The 19,357-nt window shown below is 45.1% G+C and overlaps 1 protein-coding gene across 1 annotated transcript; it reads right to left on the minus strand.

Moving 5' to 3' along the window:
• Nucleotides 1–2,193: 2,193 nt before the first annotated feature.
• Nucleotides 2,194–17,459, minus strand: aatf (apoptosis antagonizing transcription factor). The gene is made up of 12 exons (XM_080527978.1): nt 17,355–17,459; nt 15,959–16,132; nt 14,663–15,097; nt 14,262–14,399; nt 12,435–12,549; nt 11,898–12,108; nt 10,870–11,040; nt 9,985–10,068; nt 8,057–8,124; nt 7,866–7,946; nt 6,637–6,708; nt 2,194–2,571 (listed from the first exon to the last, which is right to left on the minus strand). The coding sequence occupies exons 1-12, from the start codon at nt 17,437–17,439 to the stop codon at nt 2,508–2,510; spliced, it is 1,698 nt and encodes a 565-aa protein (XP_080384104.1). The 5' UTR covers nt 17,440–17,459; the 3' UTR covers nt 2,194–2,507.
• Between the last annotated feature and the right edge of the window lie 1,898 nt (nt 17,460–19,357).

A 19,357-nucleotide genomic window follows, 5' to 3' on the forward strand; every position in this document is an offset into this window, starting at 1 on the left:
TTTGGGGGAGGGGGGGGTATTAAATAAGGGGGTGCTTGTTGGGGTTGAGTGTTTTGATGGAAATCTTGACAGTACAACGGCACCAGATTGCTGGGAGGGTTAGCGATGGGGAGTTTTGCACACCTTTTGGGAGCAAGCACTTAATGAATGATAAACACTGATAGCTTTCGGGGGCCATTGTGATGGGGTGGGGCTGGGGGGGGGGTTGGACAGAAGAGCCTGGCAGGGTGCAGGGAGAGGGCCCCATTCAGACCCTGACCACCCTCTGTGACCCTGGGGTGAGCCATGGGCAGTCAGCCACACAACAAAACCACACAGACGCTGTCACACACAACCACCTCAGCAGATAGAGCCACAGCTGTTACACACACACACACACACACACACACACACACACACACAGAGCTTTGAACGCACCTTACTCTTCTCACATTCGGCCTCCATTTAGCCCAGTTTGCTCTACAAATTTGACACACATACACTTTCGATGATTAATGGTGCCATACTGGTTGAACAATGATAATACTTTTTTTTTCCATGGGGTATATTTGGGAGTATATTTTTGACAATTATTGTGGCTTATTCCCACCAAAAAGTAACTGTTAAATGTGTGAGTTTGTATTGTTTGTTAATTTTTAAAATGTAGAAAAACAATGTTAAACATTGATGTGACTAATTTATTAAATGGCAATCAAGTTCAACAGAACTAGCTAGGTACGACACTCTGGACGTATTCATACAGTATAATGTCAGATGTGACATTTTTTATTTTGTAATTTAACGTTCACTGGCATGTTAACGTTGCTGTAATCTGTGACGGTCCTATACATGAAACATTGGATTATTAATGACGACTTTCCAAGGAGAAAATGAGAGTATTGTGTGAACTGTCCACTTGGGGGGAATATGGGATGAACAGGGATGGAACCTGGGTACTGTAGTCTTTTGTCATGTCCATGACTGGGCACGACAGTCTCTTAATGGCAAAGTGATGGCGGCCAGGTCCGCTGGAGAGCCTCAACAAATGTACTTAAACCATGATACTTGATTCAATTAAAAAGGTCAAATGTAATTTTTGCCTTGCTGAATTGGCAGGGACGGACAATGTCGGATGGCTTCCAAGCACAGTGCTAGTTTTAAGTCTGTCTTATCTGTCTGTCTGTTATTGCTCGTAGTTCTGTTACTAACACAGTGATTGGCTGTTTAGGTAAAAGTCTGAGGAAGGAAGAATGTTCTCTGATAACCCCTGTTCAAATTTAATAAAGTCTTAACTTGCAACTGTCTGATGTTGTGTATTTTCATGCAGTAAAATGATGTGTACATATGGCAATAGGCATCTTGTTGATGCATTTGAGTGTAACATGGGGAAGGAAAAGTCTCCAACCTGTCTACAAAACTCACTTCAGTTCCACTGTACAAATTCCATCTCTGAACAATTTGTTCACTGTTTTATCCATTGATCTTCTACATGATAGATTATCACACCATTGAATGCTTCAATAAGTATCCTACAGTGGAGAGGTATTTTACGATTCTTTTAAAATGACGTTCTCCCTTCTCATCCCCTCAACTCGCCTATGATCAAAGTAGCATTCTTTATTTCCCCCAGCTTTTAAACTTCAACCGTCTTAGGAGAGGGATGAGACAGATCAAACAAATAGAGAGAGGGATCCATCTAATCCCTTTGTTTTACTCCTGTCTCTTCCTTTAATACTGTCCCCATTGGCACTGTCAACTCTATTACTATCCTACCAACAAATATGGAAGACAAATTGAGTTGCAGGCACCCAATACCCATCACAATTACGGGAGGCCCAATAAGAAAATGACTCATTTGGAGGTATAATTGGAAATGCGCCTTGCCTGGTCTCCGCGGTCTCCCAGAGGGCTTTGCTCATTTGTGGAGGCACGCTAGGCTGGCTAATTCCTCCGCTAATCACCGACAAACTGCAGAATCAGGTCCTTCCTCTACTACTGGAGCGGAGAGAAGGGGATTGTTTGGAGAAAGTTGGGAGAAATTGCTTTACGCCGGTTTTGGGCATGGCTGATTGTCAGCAGGTTTTTTTTTTTTTTTTTCCCTCTCTCTCTTCCATAATAAGTTAACAAAGAACAACACCAACTCCATTATAATAAAATACATTTAATTACCAACAAATATGAAATGGTGTGTTGACTTCTCTCCATTTGGTCAGCACAATGATGTATCACCTTTACATTCAAATACAGTATAATAAATGCAAGGATAATAGAAACAAGTTGGTAAAAAAACAAATGTCTGTTCTCTCAAGGTATCTTTAAAAATGTGTTGGCTGTTGAGTTTACAAAAACAAACCAGTCTCTTTAGGCCTGAGGAGGTTCAGTCCTACCCAGCCAAGTCCTCTTCAGTCTGAGCCCATCTCTAGACTGGCTCTGTCCACAGACCGTGGGACAGGGGAGGGCCGGAGCACAGGAGGAGGTATGAGTGTCTAAGGTTCAGCCTGCTGGTTGGCTTGCTGTCTAAGACCATGTCACTCTGCTACCGCAACCTCAGTGTAGGAGTTCTTCCCAAATAGTGAACGGTATAATTCAGTCCTACACAACAAGGAAAGAAAGAAGGGAAAAAAAAACAGTTTAGACTTAGGGGGCTATCTGGGATTCGAACAACAACATCACTTTTTTTTGGGGGGGGGGTAGTAAACAGCTATGGGTTTGGGCTGAAAAAAATGCAACCACACAAATTCATAGACAGAGCTAAAATGGGGGTCCTGATAGGGTAGTTGAACTACACCCATGACGCATTTCTGTTTTATATTCTTCAAACATACGAATAGCGACATCGTTAATTAAATGTCCAACAATGAATGTACCAAGATTGCCCTCTTGAACTTTAATAAGAAAAAAAAAAAAGGAACAGTTCGTCCCGGGCACAATTCTGCCAAATAATTCCTGTCAGACGACGGTGGGCCACAAATGCCATTTTTGTTATGAACATTTCAAATGTTCAACAGAGAGGAAAGGAAATCAGTGGAAGAGATGGAGAGAGACGAGAGGGAGAGAGGAAATTCGAAAAGAAAGAAAGGGAGAAGAGGGGACTCAATCATGCATCCGGAGCAAGAATAATTCCACATTCATGCATCTCAACGTCTTGACGGTACTTCAGAGACAATGCCAGTGACCCAGTTGCAGAATTCCAATTAGAGGGGTATATGCAACAGTTGAGATGAGAAAGAGAGAGTCTTTATAGGCCCGCAGGCTGTCTGATTACAGGCTGAGCACAAGTGTCTGTGTCTATGACCACACACACACACACACACACACACACACACACACACACACACACACACACAGTACTCCAACTGCATGGACTTGAGACTCCGAAAAACTCATCTTCACTCCTCAATCCCCCGTCCCAGCCATTTCAATCAGTGAACTGACGCCTTGTCAGTCAGACGGATACCGTTCCAATTTTTTTTAAAAGGGAGATTTCTGTGTGTCTGTACCTCATATATACAAGATATTCCCAGCATCCATAAAACATGACGGATATAGGTCTACAGGGAAAAGCCATTCAAAAACGTACACGTCTTTAAGGCCTGTATCTGCATAATGTGTCAGACACATGTGTGCGCACATGTGAAATAGACACTAGAGGGCAGTATGCGATATCACCAGTGATGACACTTCTCAGTTAATTGCGTTGGGAGTTTTGTAAGGGGGGGGTCAAGTTCACCTGCAATGTCTGGTCAGTGAAGTGAATTCCGGCGCGTGAAAGTCACCGGCGGGGGGGAGAATCCTTGCAGAACTTGAGGAGAAGCGATGCTGATCATGCTGATGTTCCTCAGTATTCTTGGTGGAATCCCACAGTCACTACAGTTTCGGCACGCATCTCTAAATCATCGCGCACGTTTCCTATCGACGTCAACGCGCGATATGACACGAACGTTCCATTTACACAAATGTGCGCAAAGATCTCGAGTTAGGATTCCACCTGCAGTATCCCTGGTGGTGCTCTACTAGAGAACATGACTCTATACAGCTCTGTTCTAACCAGGGTTAGGCTGGATACCATACCTCATTTAATTCCATGCATTACACTACCAGCTCCCCTGGTTCTTACCTACCCTTCTCTATAAGGGTACCGGGGTAATAACCTGATCCTACAAAACAGCAGATCATTCAAAAACATTACCATTTACATTACATTCTTAGCAGACGCTTTTATCTAAAGCGACGTACGATTAGAGAACATTACAGGGACGGTCTCCCTGGAGTAACTAAGGGCTAAGTGCCTTACTCAAGGACACACGAGTGGCGGTGTTCCCCCAGGTGGGATTTGAACTCATGACCTTCTGCTCACCAAACATCCCTACACAGACAACACCACTTTGTGAGTGTGTGAGTGTGTGTGTGTGTGTCTGTCTGTCTGTCTGTGTGTGTGTGTGTGTCTGTCTGTGTGTCTGTCTGTCTGTGTATGTCTGTGTATCTCTGTGTGTGTCTGTGTGTGTGTGTGTGTCCTCAGCGCCCCCCTCCGACCAGGCTATGGGGCTCCAGACTGTCCCGGTAGCTGTTTTAATGCAGAGAGGCCAGGCCAGTGAGTTAAAGAGGGGGGCCGTGTTCCCCTTAGGGGGCCCAGGGGGGGGAAGGGGGGAGAGGGGGGGGGCAGCCAGCCTGTCAGCCAGCCACCGGAGGGGCTTAATCCCCAATCCCCATTTGAAATGCACCACCAGGGTCAAGGATTACAATACACTCTGATCATCACCAGCGTTAATGCATACATTCTTATTCTGCCAGAGCTCGGTAAACATCGGCTTGGGAATACTGAGCACTGGGACGACAGGGGGGAGAGGAGGGGAGGAGAGAGAGGATAGGCTGATTCAAGAACTCAAACTACAGACTGTGTGTGTCTGTCTGTGTCTGTCTGTCTGTCTGTGTGTCTGTCTGTGTGTCGTCTGTCTGTGTCTGTCTGTGTGTCTGTCTGTCTGTCTGTGTGTCTGTCTGTCTGTGTGTCTGTCTGTCTGTGTGTCTGTCTGTCTGTGTGTGTGTCTGTCTGTCTGCGTGTCTGTCTGTGTGACTGTCTGTCTGTCTGTGTGTCTGTGTGTGTGTCTGTCTGTCTGTGTGTCTGTGTGTGTGTCTGTCTGTCTGTGTGTCTGTGTGTGTGTCTGTCTGTCTGCGTGTCTGTCTGTCTGCGTGTCTGTCTGTCTGTGTGTCTGTCTGTCTGCGTGTCTGTCTGTCTGTGTGTCTGTCTGTCTGCGTGTCTGTCTGTCTGTGTGTCTGTCTGTGTGTCTGTCTGTCTGTCTGTGTGTCTGTCTGTGTGTCTGTCTGTCTGTCTGTCTGTCTGTCTGTCTGCGTGTCTGTCTGTCTGTCTGTGTGTCTGTGTGTCTGTGTGTCTGCGTGTCTGTCTGTCTGTCTGTGTGTCTGTCTGTCTGTTTGTCTGCGTCTGTCTGTCTGCGTGTCGGATGGCGAGCAGACATGGGACCAGAGACCAGAGCAGAGGCGTGTGTCGTAGTGTTTGAGATCCAGCCTGCCTCAACACCACACGTCCTGTCTGCCTGCAGCCCAATCCCCTGCCCCAGCAAAAACATTAGCATGATGAATGTCTACCTGTCTGTACGTCCACCTACCCTGTCTTACCCTCTACAAGGCCTAAACGTGTGTGCATACATACATATACATACATACATACGCATGTATGTATGTATGTATGCGTGGAGGGACGAAAGCACACATGCATGTATGTATACGAGCGCACGTGAAGAATGTGTTGATGCATACATCAGTGTGTGTGTGTGTGTGTGTGCACTGCAGACCAGGTGAAGGCCCTCCCCCGTGCCCGCCCGCTCCACCCCTCCACCCCTCCTCCTCCCCCTCCTCCTCCCATCTCCACATTAACATTCATGGAGCCAGCGGAGCGTGGCGAGCTGCGTCCGTGAAGCCGGCGCTGAGATACGGCAGTGGGGTGGGAGGGGGGGGGGGGGGGGGGGCAGCGCAGCGGAGGGAGGGAGGGAGGGAGGGAGGGGAGAGGGTGAGGGGCATTCATTCACAAAGGTCACCTAGTGTGTGGCTCTCACTGGGAAAGGTCAGTGGCCAGTCTGCTGCTATGGCCATACATCACCATTATTACTGTAGGCCATTGATTGGTATGGAAATTAGGCAGATCCCCCCCCCCACCCCCACCCGCGCCCCCCACCCCACCGACATGCGAGCAGGGGTGGTGGGATGGGGAAGGTCAGCCCGTTGTGTACTGTGTTTAGAATGCCTGTCATCGCTCAGTAAACAGACAAGCCTGCTCTACCTACTGGATGTACAGAGATGCACAGATAAGAGGGACCGAGGGAAACAGGTTGTGTGTGTTCGTGTGTGTGTGTGTGTGTGTGTGTGTGTGTGTGTGTGTGTGTGTGTGTGTGTGTGTGATGAGGCAGTCACCGGGCACAGTAATGACAGAGGTGTACAGAGTGAGTATGTCAGATCTAGGTGTATGCAGCTGTAAAGACGACACACACACACACACACACACACACACACACACCACTGAAGTCTGTGCCTGACGGCCACAGGAGAAAGGAGGGAGCGATAGGTTGAAGAACAGGTCAATATCGACATGCCAGTGTGAAAGTGCTCTACCTTACACTAGTAACAGGTCAATAATAAGCTACTCACCGCGCGCCATCATTCATGGAACTGTGGTCGATGGGGGCCATGAAATTCATCAGCTTACTGTGGACGTGAAACCTAGAGACACACAGGAGCAAACCCGCCGTCAGAATCACACACACACACACACACACACGCGATAGTGGTTTGTCCATTAATAAATGTGAGTGTTTGTTTGTCTGGAGTGCCTGCATATACAAGATAAACACTGAGAAAAACAATAGGCACAAAGGGCATAAATACAGAAAGCTGACCTTTCCACATTAATCGAGAGAACAACTTAATTGCCCTTTTTTACTGGCAAATGGTTTTATATGTATAAATACAAATTATCAATTGGAATTCTGCAAATATTTAATCGGACTGCATGGAAATGCAATTTACATTAGCAGTCGGGGACGTTTTCTGTAAAGAAAGATAATTGAAAAAACGGAATGAATAGATAAACCACTGTTAAAATAAGCTAATTCTATTTTGTGCAAATTAATAGTGGTGAATATATTTTGCCACTGGAGCCCCCCCACCTCCCCACCCCCCCAGACAAAGAGGTTCAGAGTTTCTTCTACATCGGATGCTAAATAATGTTCTCTCAAGCGGGCCTTTGTATCCGACTGGCCTGCCTCATACTAAACACAGCCTCTTTATCCTCACGTAGGACCTCACACAACATCAATTTGAGAGAATGGGTGTAAAAAGGAAATGTGGCACAAAACACTTGTGAGAGTGACAACGTGGAGGACACGGGAGACAGATAGAGGAGAAAGGCTTGCTTTGTAAGGCCTAGTTTATACCCCACATGCGTAGGCAACAGAATTAGCTATGCAAAACGGTGATTCCTGCATCCTTGCGCAGCGTGACGAATTTCGGGGGCTGCACGCTGCCGTGCATTGTGGTAACGGAAAATACGCAGGATCACCGATTTGGTAAATTGCGTTCTTGAGTTGCCTACGAACCTTTGGGTATATAGATTATTATGCCTACGTACCTTTGGGTATATAGATTTATATAGAGAGAGAGAGAGAGAGAGAGAGAGAGAGAGAGAGAGAGAGAGAGAGAGAGAGAGAGAGAGATTTGGCTTAATGCACAAATACATTGAGGGCCGGTTTACCAGACAAGGCTTAAGACTAGTCCTAGACTAAATCACACTTCCAATGTCAAATCTCCATTGAAGATGCTTGGGATTAGACTGAAGCCTCGTCTGTGAAACCAGCCGTGAACGTTTCCCCAAACCTCACCTTGTTTTGCGGCCCTTGCTGGCCTTGGTGTCCACTCTCTTCTTGATCTTACTGCGGAGCTTCTGGATGGCCAGCCATTGCCTGGAGGAGTGACAGAGGGAGGGATGAGGAGGAGGAGGAGGAGGAGAGGAGGTGAGAGCCGCAGTCAGACAGACCCAGACCTCTAAACACCACAGGCGTGGAACACTCACCTCCCCATAGCCACCTGGTCGTTCGGGTCTGACGCGCTCGTCCTGCGTTCGATGAGCTCTCGCAAGAGCTGAGACGGGGGGAGAGAGGGGGAGAGAAAGAGGGCAAGAGGGTAAACATTCTAGTGCACACTGCACGGAGAGTAGCTGCTGCTCCTACTTGCGTTTAACCAATCTGTGACAACACACAGCTAACACACACACACACACACACACACACACGTGGAGGCAGAAATCGGAGGACAGGCTTCATTGTAATGCATGGAATCCTCTCATAGCAGCGCTCTCACATTGACCCTTCATCTTCCCTCTATCGGTGGTGTCCCTGGGTTCAGAGTTCTCACTGTTTCATCTAGGCCAACCCCATTCATTCAGTGGACCACAGAGCTCTCTCTCTCACTCGCTCTCTCTCTCTCTCTCTTTTCATCACCGACAGCCAATCTCAGGCCCAGCACGCCCAGGTCTGGCAGAGAGAGAGAGAGAGAGAGAGAGAGCTACGGCTGGGCATCAGGATCAGTTAGCGGAGACAACCAGGGGTCAGGACCTCCCTAACTACCCCCAGCGGTGGACCCTAGTGGGGAATACACCTCCACTGGAAGTCACGGCACAGATCATTCACTCTCATTCGCAATGTACGCCAATTACACACATTACAGACAGAGACACAGACACAGACACAGGCTGCACTTTCATTACTCATCCCTGTTCCATCAGCCTCTCTCCCCCCACCGCCCCCCCCCCCCCCCCCCTCCTCTACGAGATAACATCTTGACTGACTGGACCATTTTGTTTGAATCGGGCATTCCGTAGCCCCTCCCTGACCCCCATCAGCAGAGAATCTTCATTAATGTCCCCAATTAACCCCCTCCTACGCTCTCAGCATGGCCACCTTCCAGGCACAGAGAGAGGGAGGGGGAGAGAGAGGAGGGAGGGAGGGAGAGAGAGGAGAGAGAGCGCCAATAACGAAAGCTCAAAGACACCACATTTATATACAGCACCCTAAAAAGATATATACTTAAAACATAGGGTAAGGGTTCTGCATATCTTGCAGTTCTTTTTATTGAATATAAGTCTTAATAATATATTGGCAATACATAATGACTAACGCCGTGTGTGAGTGATAGCGCCGTTCATATACATTGTTAATGACTCCACCGAAAGCTGTACGGCGCAGTGTGGGGGTGGTCTTTATGGCAAGTCGTAAGTATAGGAGTCAGTGCGCGTTCGCTCGCTCACACACACACACACACACACACACACACACACACACACACACACACACACACTAGTGTCTTGTGATTTATGGCATGCTCAGAGTTGCTGACTAAAAAAGTTTGTCGGAATACAAACATCCGTCCAGTGCTGGGCTGTAAGCAGTGAGAGGTTAGCCACATTAAAATTCATGCATTACGGGAGCATTACTGGAGCATGGAGGGCCAACTCCCACAGGACAACTGCTCTCTCTCTCTCTCTCTCTCTCTCTCTCTCTCTCTCTCTCTCTCTCTCTGTGTGTGCTGCATTTCCACAGGCCTCTTGACTGGGCCAGACTGGGATGTCCTCTGAAGGACAAAGCACACTGCACAACAACAAGGACAGTCCTCCTGCTTCGACACACCAACACAACAACAAGGACAGTCCTCCTGCTTCAACACAACAACACAACAACACAACAACAAGGACAGTCCTCGTGCTTCAACACACCAACACAACAACAACCCCAACGACGGCGCCGTCTTCACTCAAGGTCTGGACGGAAGTGTGTCTCACCAGACCAGAGGAGGGAAGACGGGCTCGTGGTAATGCATATTCAGAAGGATGGTATCAAAACACCAGACCGACCTACACACTCACACTCACATATCGACCACCATCGTCACGGGCAACCGTGGGAGATGGCTTTGTTCGGGGGGGGGGGGGGGGCGAGAACTCACCTGGTGATAAAAATCATCGTCGTCAAAGATCTCCTCGTCCAGGTCTTTGAGGTGCGTGTTGGCTTTCAGAAGCGGCTCAGTTACCTGAGAGAGAGAGAGAGAGAGAGAGAGAGAGAGAGAGAGAGGAGGGGGGGGGGGGGGGGGGGGGTAGGAGAGGGAAAGAGTAGAAGAGAGAGAAGGGGGGGGGGAAAGAGTAAAAAAGAGAAAGAAAAAGAAAGAGAGATACAAAGAAAGAAAAGAAAAGGAAAAAAAGGGATGGAGAGAGAGAGAGAGAGAGAGAGAGAGAGAGAGAGAGAGAGAGACGTGTCATGTAGTAGTGCAGGAGGTGAAGCCATAAACTCCAGATGTAACAGCCAAGATAAACAGGCTGCTCTCTAGATAAAGTGACACCTCTGGAGGAGAGAGAGAGGGATGGCTGGGCCCGGGCGTCTAATCTAAAGTGTGCCGAAACAACCGCTCCGCCGATAATGTATGAACACAACCTGCAAATGCCGCCTGCTTTGAATCATTTTGGGCTACATTTCAGGTTAATAAAGTTCAGATGCAGCAGTCGCCGGGCGAGATTCAATTAAGATACTGGGCTAATGCATCTCACTCAGTTAATGCTGTAACAGCTTAATGCACCCCTGGATACAAACTGGGATGTATCGGACCTACTGGAGGAGTAGGAGGTAGTGACAGCCCACCCAGCCCACCAACCCCCCCTCCACCCACCCCACCCCTCCCCCCCACCTTGCTTGTAGTCATCCTTACTTGTATCGATAAAACTTACTTGCAGTGAGAAAGCAAGACGAACACATATTGTATGGCTAAATGGATGTGGCAGATACTGTCACAATGGAGCTAAGCCCCCCCCCCCCCCCCCTCGCCTGGTCCTCATCTCACCTCTCCCTCCGTGGTGGTGGTGGTGGTGGTGGCTTCAGGGGCAGCAGCCTCGGGCTTCCCCAGGACTCGGTACTCAGAGCGGCGGGTCTGGGTGCGCCGCAGCAGCCTGTCCTTGTCCATCATCACCTGCTCCACCTGGGTCAGGATGTTCCTGTCAAACGCCCCGAAACCCTGAGACAGGGGGACAGGGGGAAGGAGAGAGAGAGTGGTCAGAAACCCTGACCCCATTAGCCTGGTGAATGGGATGCTCTGACCCAACTCTGATGTCACCCCGCTGAAGTTGAGATTTAAAACGATTACGGTTAGGGTTAGGGTTACGGTAAGGGTTTAGGGTTACGGTAAGGGTTATGATTATGGGACGGGTTTAGGGTGAGGTAAGGGTTATGGTTAAGGTAAGGGTGATGGTTAAGGTAAGGGTTAGCATTTAGGATAGGGTCATCCCAAGGTTCCCACTTAGCATCTGCCATTATAATGACAATATCACTACAAAGCGTCTTTGAGTATCTAGAAAAGCGCTATATAAGTCTAATGTATTATTATTATTATTATTATCTATATCCACCAGTAGAACAAATGGAACTGATGAACTAAAAAGAGACATAGGTTACAGTATTTCCAAAAGAAAAGATGGACAGGCTCAACTTCACATAGTAAAAAAATTCAGTAAGTGATCACAGCTTTTACTGACATGTTAGCCTTTTGGTTTACGAGCACAATGAAATTTCAGTAGTGGGCAGCAGAGATGTAGTAGTCGTAGGGTGGTACTACTGTATGCACCGTGCATGCTGATGGAGAAGTGAGCGCACACGGACGGGGACACACACACACACACACACACACACACACACACTGCAGTGCTGACTGGTGGCGTGCAGCTGGTGCAGGTGAACGTGTGTGTCCTTGCTGGGTGGTAGAAATACAAGAGAGCGAGACAGAGAGAGGAGGGGGGGAGAGAAAGAGAGAGAAAAAGACAGAAAGAGAGAGAGAGAGAGACACACACATACACACACACACAACGTGGTTCTGACCTTGCTGCTCTTCCCCATGGTCAGCCGGGTCTTGTCGTGCCATTTCTGCAGCGTGGCATCGCGGTAGGGCTGGAAGGCAGCAAAGCGCTTGGCCATGAAGCCTGGGTACTCTGCCATCTCCAGCTTGCGTTTGGGAGGCCCCGCCTCCCCGCCCGACTCCGCCGCCTGCTGCATGTCCTCCTCCTCGTCACTGGGTATCTCCTCGTCCTCACTGCAGAAGAGACACAGAGACACAAACAGGACAGTCCTTCAGTCCCAAGAGTCCTGCGGCTACATTAAAGAGCTAGCAACCGACCAGGTCACTGACCATGAAGTAATAATGCATCTCTTCATCGGAAGCACCACGGCGAGGCAGAGTTAGAGGAGAGTTCCATGCATAGATGATATTATAATAATATTGTTATTATTATTATTAGCATGATTATTATTAACATTGTTCATTAATAACGGTGTTCCATCTCTATGCTTCCATGTAGCCCGTCCCTGCAGGGTGCAGGCTGGCTGTAGGACAGGAGGGACAGGAGAGGCGGTGCTGACCTGTGGACTCCCCATGTCTTGCCCAGTGAGACGGGCCTGGTGTCTGGGTTCTGGTAGAGCAGCTGGTCCTGGAGCTCCAGCAGGGATCTCTGGAGAGCCTTCAGGGCTTTGTGGCCTTGTTCAGACAGAGAGGACACACACAGTCAGGACCACAGCTACTACAGGACAGCACAGAGCCAGGGTGAACGAGGTTAGGGCCAAATGTGTTGTGGCTTGCCTTCACATGGGTTTGGTAGTCTTCCCAGAGGTCTAAAATGTATGCTATTATTATTATTATTATTATTATTATATCAGTTATTATTTCGGTTCAACATCTTCAGTGAGTGCTCAACTGTGTGCTCCCACTAAAACCTGACAGGAAAATGGGGTTTATAGCATCTGTGCAATTTAATCCCTCAGTATCAGTCAGAAGGGGGGGCAGGGCACATATCAGAAGCACTAAAGTTACGCAAGATAACAATAAAAAAAAAAATACATATCCCTCATAACTTTGCTTGTCCAACAAATCAACAGCATAGTAATTCCCCCCCAAGCATGACTGATTAAAATCTTTTCATGCAGATCCGCCTGGGCTTTTGTTAGTCCACATCTTGTCAACATCCATTAAAACACGCCGCAAATTCTCCAAGACTTTGCCCTTTCAAATCACGGGGCGTAGGGAGAGAAAGGAGGTGGGAAACACTTATGATTCCGTCCCTCTTCAACTTTAATCAAGAGTACACTGGCATGCCGGAGCCTCCTCCCTCCCTTTCATCATAATGGGCCGCTCAAAATTCAGGAGGCAGGCTCCACATCAATCACGCGCCAGATTTGAGTCCAATTCAATAAATATGCAAATGAGGAGAAGCCAGTGTCTCGTAGCTTTGAGATCAGCGCAAGGAAGGGAGGAAAAAAAAACTGTATTAATTGCCCATGGCCAGAGGAATCCTATTACTGTGGGCATTGATTATAAAATTGTGTGAGTGATTTTCATGAGGGAGGTGGACTACGATGCCTGGAGCAACAAAAAAAAAAAGAAAAAAAAATAGCATTAGAGAATTGGCCAAATCGGTCAGGTTTAAACAATAATAAGAGAAAGGCAAAAATGGCAGTTCGCATAGGATTCTGCTGTGAAATTAGTAGTTAAGATTTCTTTCTTAGATGGAAAGACTGTCATGTTTCTCTGTTTAACCTTCCTATCGGTATGACACTGATCATTGTTACAGACAGCCATGCTTATCACTATCGTCACATTTCTTTTAATTGTTGTGTAACTCATCAAATAAACTGGGCAAGGCCACCACTCGTAAGTTAAGTTTTCTTCTATCTAATTTTGCTGACTTTGACAAATGTCATCATGGTACATTGATCAACATAAATACACTAGATGATATTTGTCAATGTCAAGATGAAAATGGATAAAAAAATAAATATATATTAATTTAAAAAAAAATGTTTATATATATGCACTGGCCCCATAAACCCCCCCCCCCATAAAAAAACCATAAAAACAAAACACTGGCCCCAAAACAAACAATCATGTTTCAAGCAGCATTTTAAGTAACTTTGTACATACTTGTGATCAGAGAACATCAAATACATTTCGTTATCATTTTTGTATACTTTGCGTACATTATGCATAGATAAATGGTTTTGAAACAGCACAACTTGACATTATCCTCAGAACACCGATATTCATTTCCCGTTTGAGTCTGCGGTATCACCTGTCATGCATGAGGCTATTCCAGACAATGGGCCAGGTGGTATTCATCAACAACACACCATCTACATCAGGTTGGTGATTACATACCATCTCAAAATAAAACCTGAGGGAAACAAGAAACGTACTATTCTTCAGTGCTCCAGCATACTCTGCTCCGCCCCTTTTCTTGAACTCTGAGAAGGTCTGTGGTTGTGGGAGCTGATTGGCTGTCACGAGAGCTTTCTGCATTTTAATTCGGCCCTCGAGTAGCTGGTCCCAAAGAACTGCGGACATGTAATAAAACATTGACAACATCTGCTACCAGAAAGAGGTCATGAATTAATTTGACATATTACATTGTTTTATATAAAAAATAGATAGTTGCCTCAGCCATTTGAGTACAACAATACACACATAAAACATTATGGAGGATTTAAAATAAACATTGTAATAGGTTGTTTATATTGTTGGGTCCTATTAAATGCCGGGCAAAAGCCTGTAGTGACAATATAGGCATAGCAGCGACACATAAATCAGAAATACTCACCAAGTTGGTCTTTAACAGCCTTCCCTTTTTCCACCTGTTCATCTACTTTTTCTTTAGAGAACGTCATCACAGCTCCAACATCTTCATCCTCCATCTTGTCTTCCTCATCCTCTTCCTCTGAGCCGTCCTCGTCTTCCTCGCTCTCTCCATCGTCCTCGCCACTTTCATCATCCTCTTCGCTCTCCCCCAGGTCATCCATACCCGCTGTCAGCTTATGGAAGTCTGTCTCGGCGGGAAACGTGATGTCAGTCTCCTTCAACTTCGACACCAAGGTTTTAATCTGAGCTATGCCATTCTCCATCTCTTCATCATCATCATCATCATCATCTTCAACTTCATCTCCATCTTCAGCCTCTCCATCCTCCAAGTCATCACTTTCGTCGTCGTGCTCCTCCTCCTCTTCGTCTTCCTCCTCCTCATCATCATCATCCTCTCCTAAAAGGACGAATTCAACAATAATACCAAGATTCCCTCTCTTCACAGACAACACATTAGGATACGCATGATTAGCTACTACAGTGCAACTGTGAAATGGCCATGATAATACTATCAACCCAGCTAGGCTCATGCACAGAGGTAAGGCAAATAGAGCTTGAGCTATCCTCCCACCCAACACCTGAATAACAGTAGGGTGGTGTGTATGCAGCGAGTGTACACAACAGCTTTAAGCTGCAATCAGTTGTCTACTAGGTTTAAATTGATTAGCTGGCCTCATGTTTGACTTGCAAATCTCTGCCTTAATCAAGGCATCTCGTTCAGATAAACAGAGATTAGCTTGATTAACAGCAGTGCAATTTCTCCGTTTAACAACCCGCAAAACAGGCCACTTACAGAAGTAAGCTACTCGATGTTTCACATCGGCCTACTCATTGCTCCATGAGTAGGACTCAAAGAATCCACTCCATGACAGCACACACGATAAGGGTGTAGTCTGGTTCACCATCAACTATGGCATACAAATAAATTGCATCTCTCAATCTTCACCTTGATGTTTACAAAAGGTGCCCCTTTCAGAGCCACAAGAGGGCAGAATTCTACAAATGTCAGATTTCTATCTACCTTCTTAAAGGATGGGGCCCTGATTGAATGACTCTGAAATAGGCCCACCAACCCTGTCCCATACGTGCATAAGGTAAACAGCAAATGTCCAGTGTGATTGGACAAATGAACACAGGGCACTTGAGAAATCCAACCTAGTCAGTAACTCAGTAACTTCAAATAATACAAGACATTTTGATTACTACTTGAAAATGACCATGGCCATTGTAAAAATGAAACATGCTTGCATCAACGTACCAGATCCTGCGATCTCCTTCTGCAGCTCTTTACGACTGGTGGCCTTGCCCAGGTAACGACGGTCTGTGTCGGACAGCAGAGTTATAGCACGCTTACGCAGCCCACTCATAGCAACGCCATCTTCAACACCATCATCACCCTCATCAAACTTTTCTTCCACCTTGGCTTTGGTCTCTGAAATGAACACAATCAGTGAGTGGTTGAAGGTTACAGTATGACCAGAAACAAGTGTTATGTGCTCATATCTGATGCTCAATAGGTGTGAAGTGGCAGTAGCGAAAGGTAAAAAGTATACTTACTATATTAAGCATTTTTGGTTAATATAGTTATTTTTTCTGAATGGGGCAGTCCCACTCAGAGCAGTCTATGGGGCAGTCCCATATTTTTCATTTTATTGTTGGACAGATATAGTTAAGACAGACAGGAAAGTAAGGAGAAGAAGGGAGAGAGGGTACGTCAACAGGGCATGGGCCGGATTCTAACCCATGCCGAGATATATGTGTGAACTGTACACCGCGGTGCTAGACCACTGGACCACCCCAGTGGACCACCCCGATCTTAATTTAAAATAAATCACTGATTACCCCTTCATAATAATTGTAAACAATTACAAAATATGAATACATTTTTAAATAAAGGATACATCATTATCACATCAATAGCAGTCAAATTTGTTATTTGCACTATATTGCTTTTTCAAAATCTTAGTAAGATTTCAAATCAAAGTAACTCTCGGACAGGTAAAAGATCAGTTCTATTGTATGCATCCTAACTTTAAGCTAATTTGGACTTTGCTGTTGTCTGCAATCTAACTCTGACCCACACCCTAAGCCTAGCCCTGCCCCCTAAGCCTAGCCCTACCCCCTAATTCACCCAATGTGAATGACACAGTGAAGGGGATGGATGGTCACATGTGCCCAAGCTGTTTCCCCACACAGTCATCATGTTCGTGTTGCATCTTGAACAGCTGTACAAATCACATCAACAAGCAGAATTTTCCAGCAAAAGATATAATGTCAATGACAAGAATATAGCTGGCTATAGACAAATCATTCAACACTGAGGTTACAGGCAGTACCGGTGGCTAATGTGGTGGTAAACGTGTGAAGTGGAGATCTAGCCCATGTATGATACGGCTGGCCGGAGACAAGTGACACACTGACATTAATATGTCTCGGAATCGACAATCCTCATATCAGGACTAGTGACTATCTGACTTGTCTACTATGGCGACAGTAGCTTACAGTCTATCCTAGCCTGGAGGAAGTCTAGAGAACTAGCTAGCCGCCGTTAGCTAGCTAGGTGGCTTTGCAGGCACATGAGTTGATACAACTGAGTTTCAACAACAACAAAATCTAAATCTAAATGTGACAATATTATAGACGATATACCATACCTTCATCTTGATCGTCCTCCGGGTCTGTAAACTTAGGCAAAGGGTTTAATAAGTCTTCGAGCTGCTGTGATATTGGGCCAGCCATCGTTCACAACTCAACACGCTTCTTTCTCCTACGTCACCAAGAGGCGACGTTAGAAATAGAAATAGAAGATGTAGAAGCTACAGCGCAATTTGAGGCTTTGCAATTATTAGTATTATTATTATTGCAAAGTTACTACAGACTACTATTATAGTCTGCAGCGGGGGAGGAAATAATTGACAAATCCGCGGTTTGCAATTAGAATTGTCACAATAATTAAATGAGATGCCGTGAAGATAACTCTGAATGCGATCAGATTGTTTATGTAGTATAGAAGTCTGGATAAACCATAATTTACTAGCCTATTTATGTTGAATAACAACAGTTTATTAACTAACAATCCAATTATAACGGAAAGCAAGTCTGGTTTACTGTAAAGCAACCAAGTAATAAGTAAAAAAAAAAAAAACGGTTCTATATGTTCTATTTCTAGGATTGCAACTGTGGCAGAGAACCAGATGTCTATGGCTGCTTTCTGCCCTCAGAATCCTACTGTAGTCTATTTTTGTACATGTGAGAAATAAACAAAGAACATATATTCATCCTTTATATAAAATTACTTTTCTAACTGCAAATAATCTCACCAAATATGCATGGCCCTTATGCAGTCTAACCACTTACCTGGTGATGGAGCACTGTTGTCCATGCATGACTCATGAGTGTTATTGTCATTTGTAAACTACTGTACCTCCAAGTAGGCCTATACTCCAAGAACACCTAACCTATCTTGTCCTATATCATTCAAAAACTAGAAATTGTTTCAATATGTTTTATTATACAGTGAATGGTCTAATACGCACTGGAGGTCACATAAGCTTGGTTTATCTGAACAATAGAGTACATCACATAAGAGTTGATATTTCAAGAACATAGCAGCTGCTGGTAGCATATTCGACCATTAATGTTTAATCATTTGGATTTTCATGTAAAGACACACAAAAAAAAGCTTTTTTGACTGGTTAGTTCAGTGATCTGCATGAATTCTTTCCACAATAGACATCCTCATTAAAACTAGAATTGAACACATTCTGGTAAAATGCTACGACATGTTTTTTTGTTGTAGGCATTATGTTCAGCAATTAGTGGTGCAAAGCACTTACAGCATTGTGCTTCCATTCTTATTTGGCAACTGTCTATTTGTGTTTTTACATATTTTTTTTCAAAGTTAACACAATATAATACAAACTAGCACAGTGAGGAACCACGACCATAATATAAATAGAATAGATACAAAAGTTTGGTTTGTTGCTTGAAAGATTTTCTTCATCAGAATCAAGAGGTTTCAAACAATGCTGATATTCAAACCCCTGAAGTACTGTAAATACTGTAATTATATACGTAAACAGTTGACTGTTCTAAGTCCACCTCAAACCATTGTCCAATTTTTAGAAGCTTGACTTCTTCTTAAAATTCAAGTTATTTTCTATCAAATAAAGGGTTATACAACTTTTTAAAGTTTTCCTTTTGAAGGCAAACTCACTAGGATTTGGCAAAACACAGAAATATACAGAGAAATAAAATTAAATGAGATGTACGTTTTGAAATAAACAAGATAACCAAAGCCATCAGAGAAGCTAGTGGTCAAAAAGAGTTTAAGTATTGATATAGTAGACCCTCAAAAAACAAATACTGTGGGTCTGCTGAATGCTCATATATTCACCACAAATAGACCCCAAGCCTCTTCGAGGTCCACAGCCCCATCCTGCTACTGCTGCTATTGTATCTCTAAAGAAAACTGCAACATCAATACAACAATAAAGGTAGTTTGGATACAATTAATAAATAAAATATGTTTAAATAATTACTTGATTAATAAATACATACATAAATAAATAAATACATGAATAAATTAAATAGATACATAAATAATATAAATAAAACAGAATATTCTTTCAGGACTTCCTTTGCTACCAAAGTCATT

Source organism: Nansenia antarctica (genome assembly GCF_963989245.1).
Source record: "Nansenia antarctica genome assembly, chromosome: 4".
In the NCBI taxonomy this organism is placed as follows: domain Eukaryota; kingdom Metazoa; phylum Chordata; class Actinopteri; order Argentiniformes; family Microstomatidae; genus Nansenia; species Nansenia antarctica.

Excerpts from the sequence above, each read along its gene's own strand:
- aatf (XM_080527978.1), bottom strand. The coding sequence starts at position 17,439 with ATGGCTGGCCCAATATCACAGCAGCTCGAAGACTTATTAAACCCTTTG. Across the intron at positions 12,550-14,261 it reads TGCTGGAGCACTGAAGAATA|GCCACAAAGCCCTGAAGGCT; the intron begins GTACGTTTCTTG and ends TGTCTGAACAAG. Across the intron at positions 2,572-6,636 it reads TCCATGAATGATGGCGCGCG|GACTGAATTATACCGTTCAC; the intron begins GTGAGTAGCTTA and ends CTTGTTGTGTAG.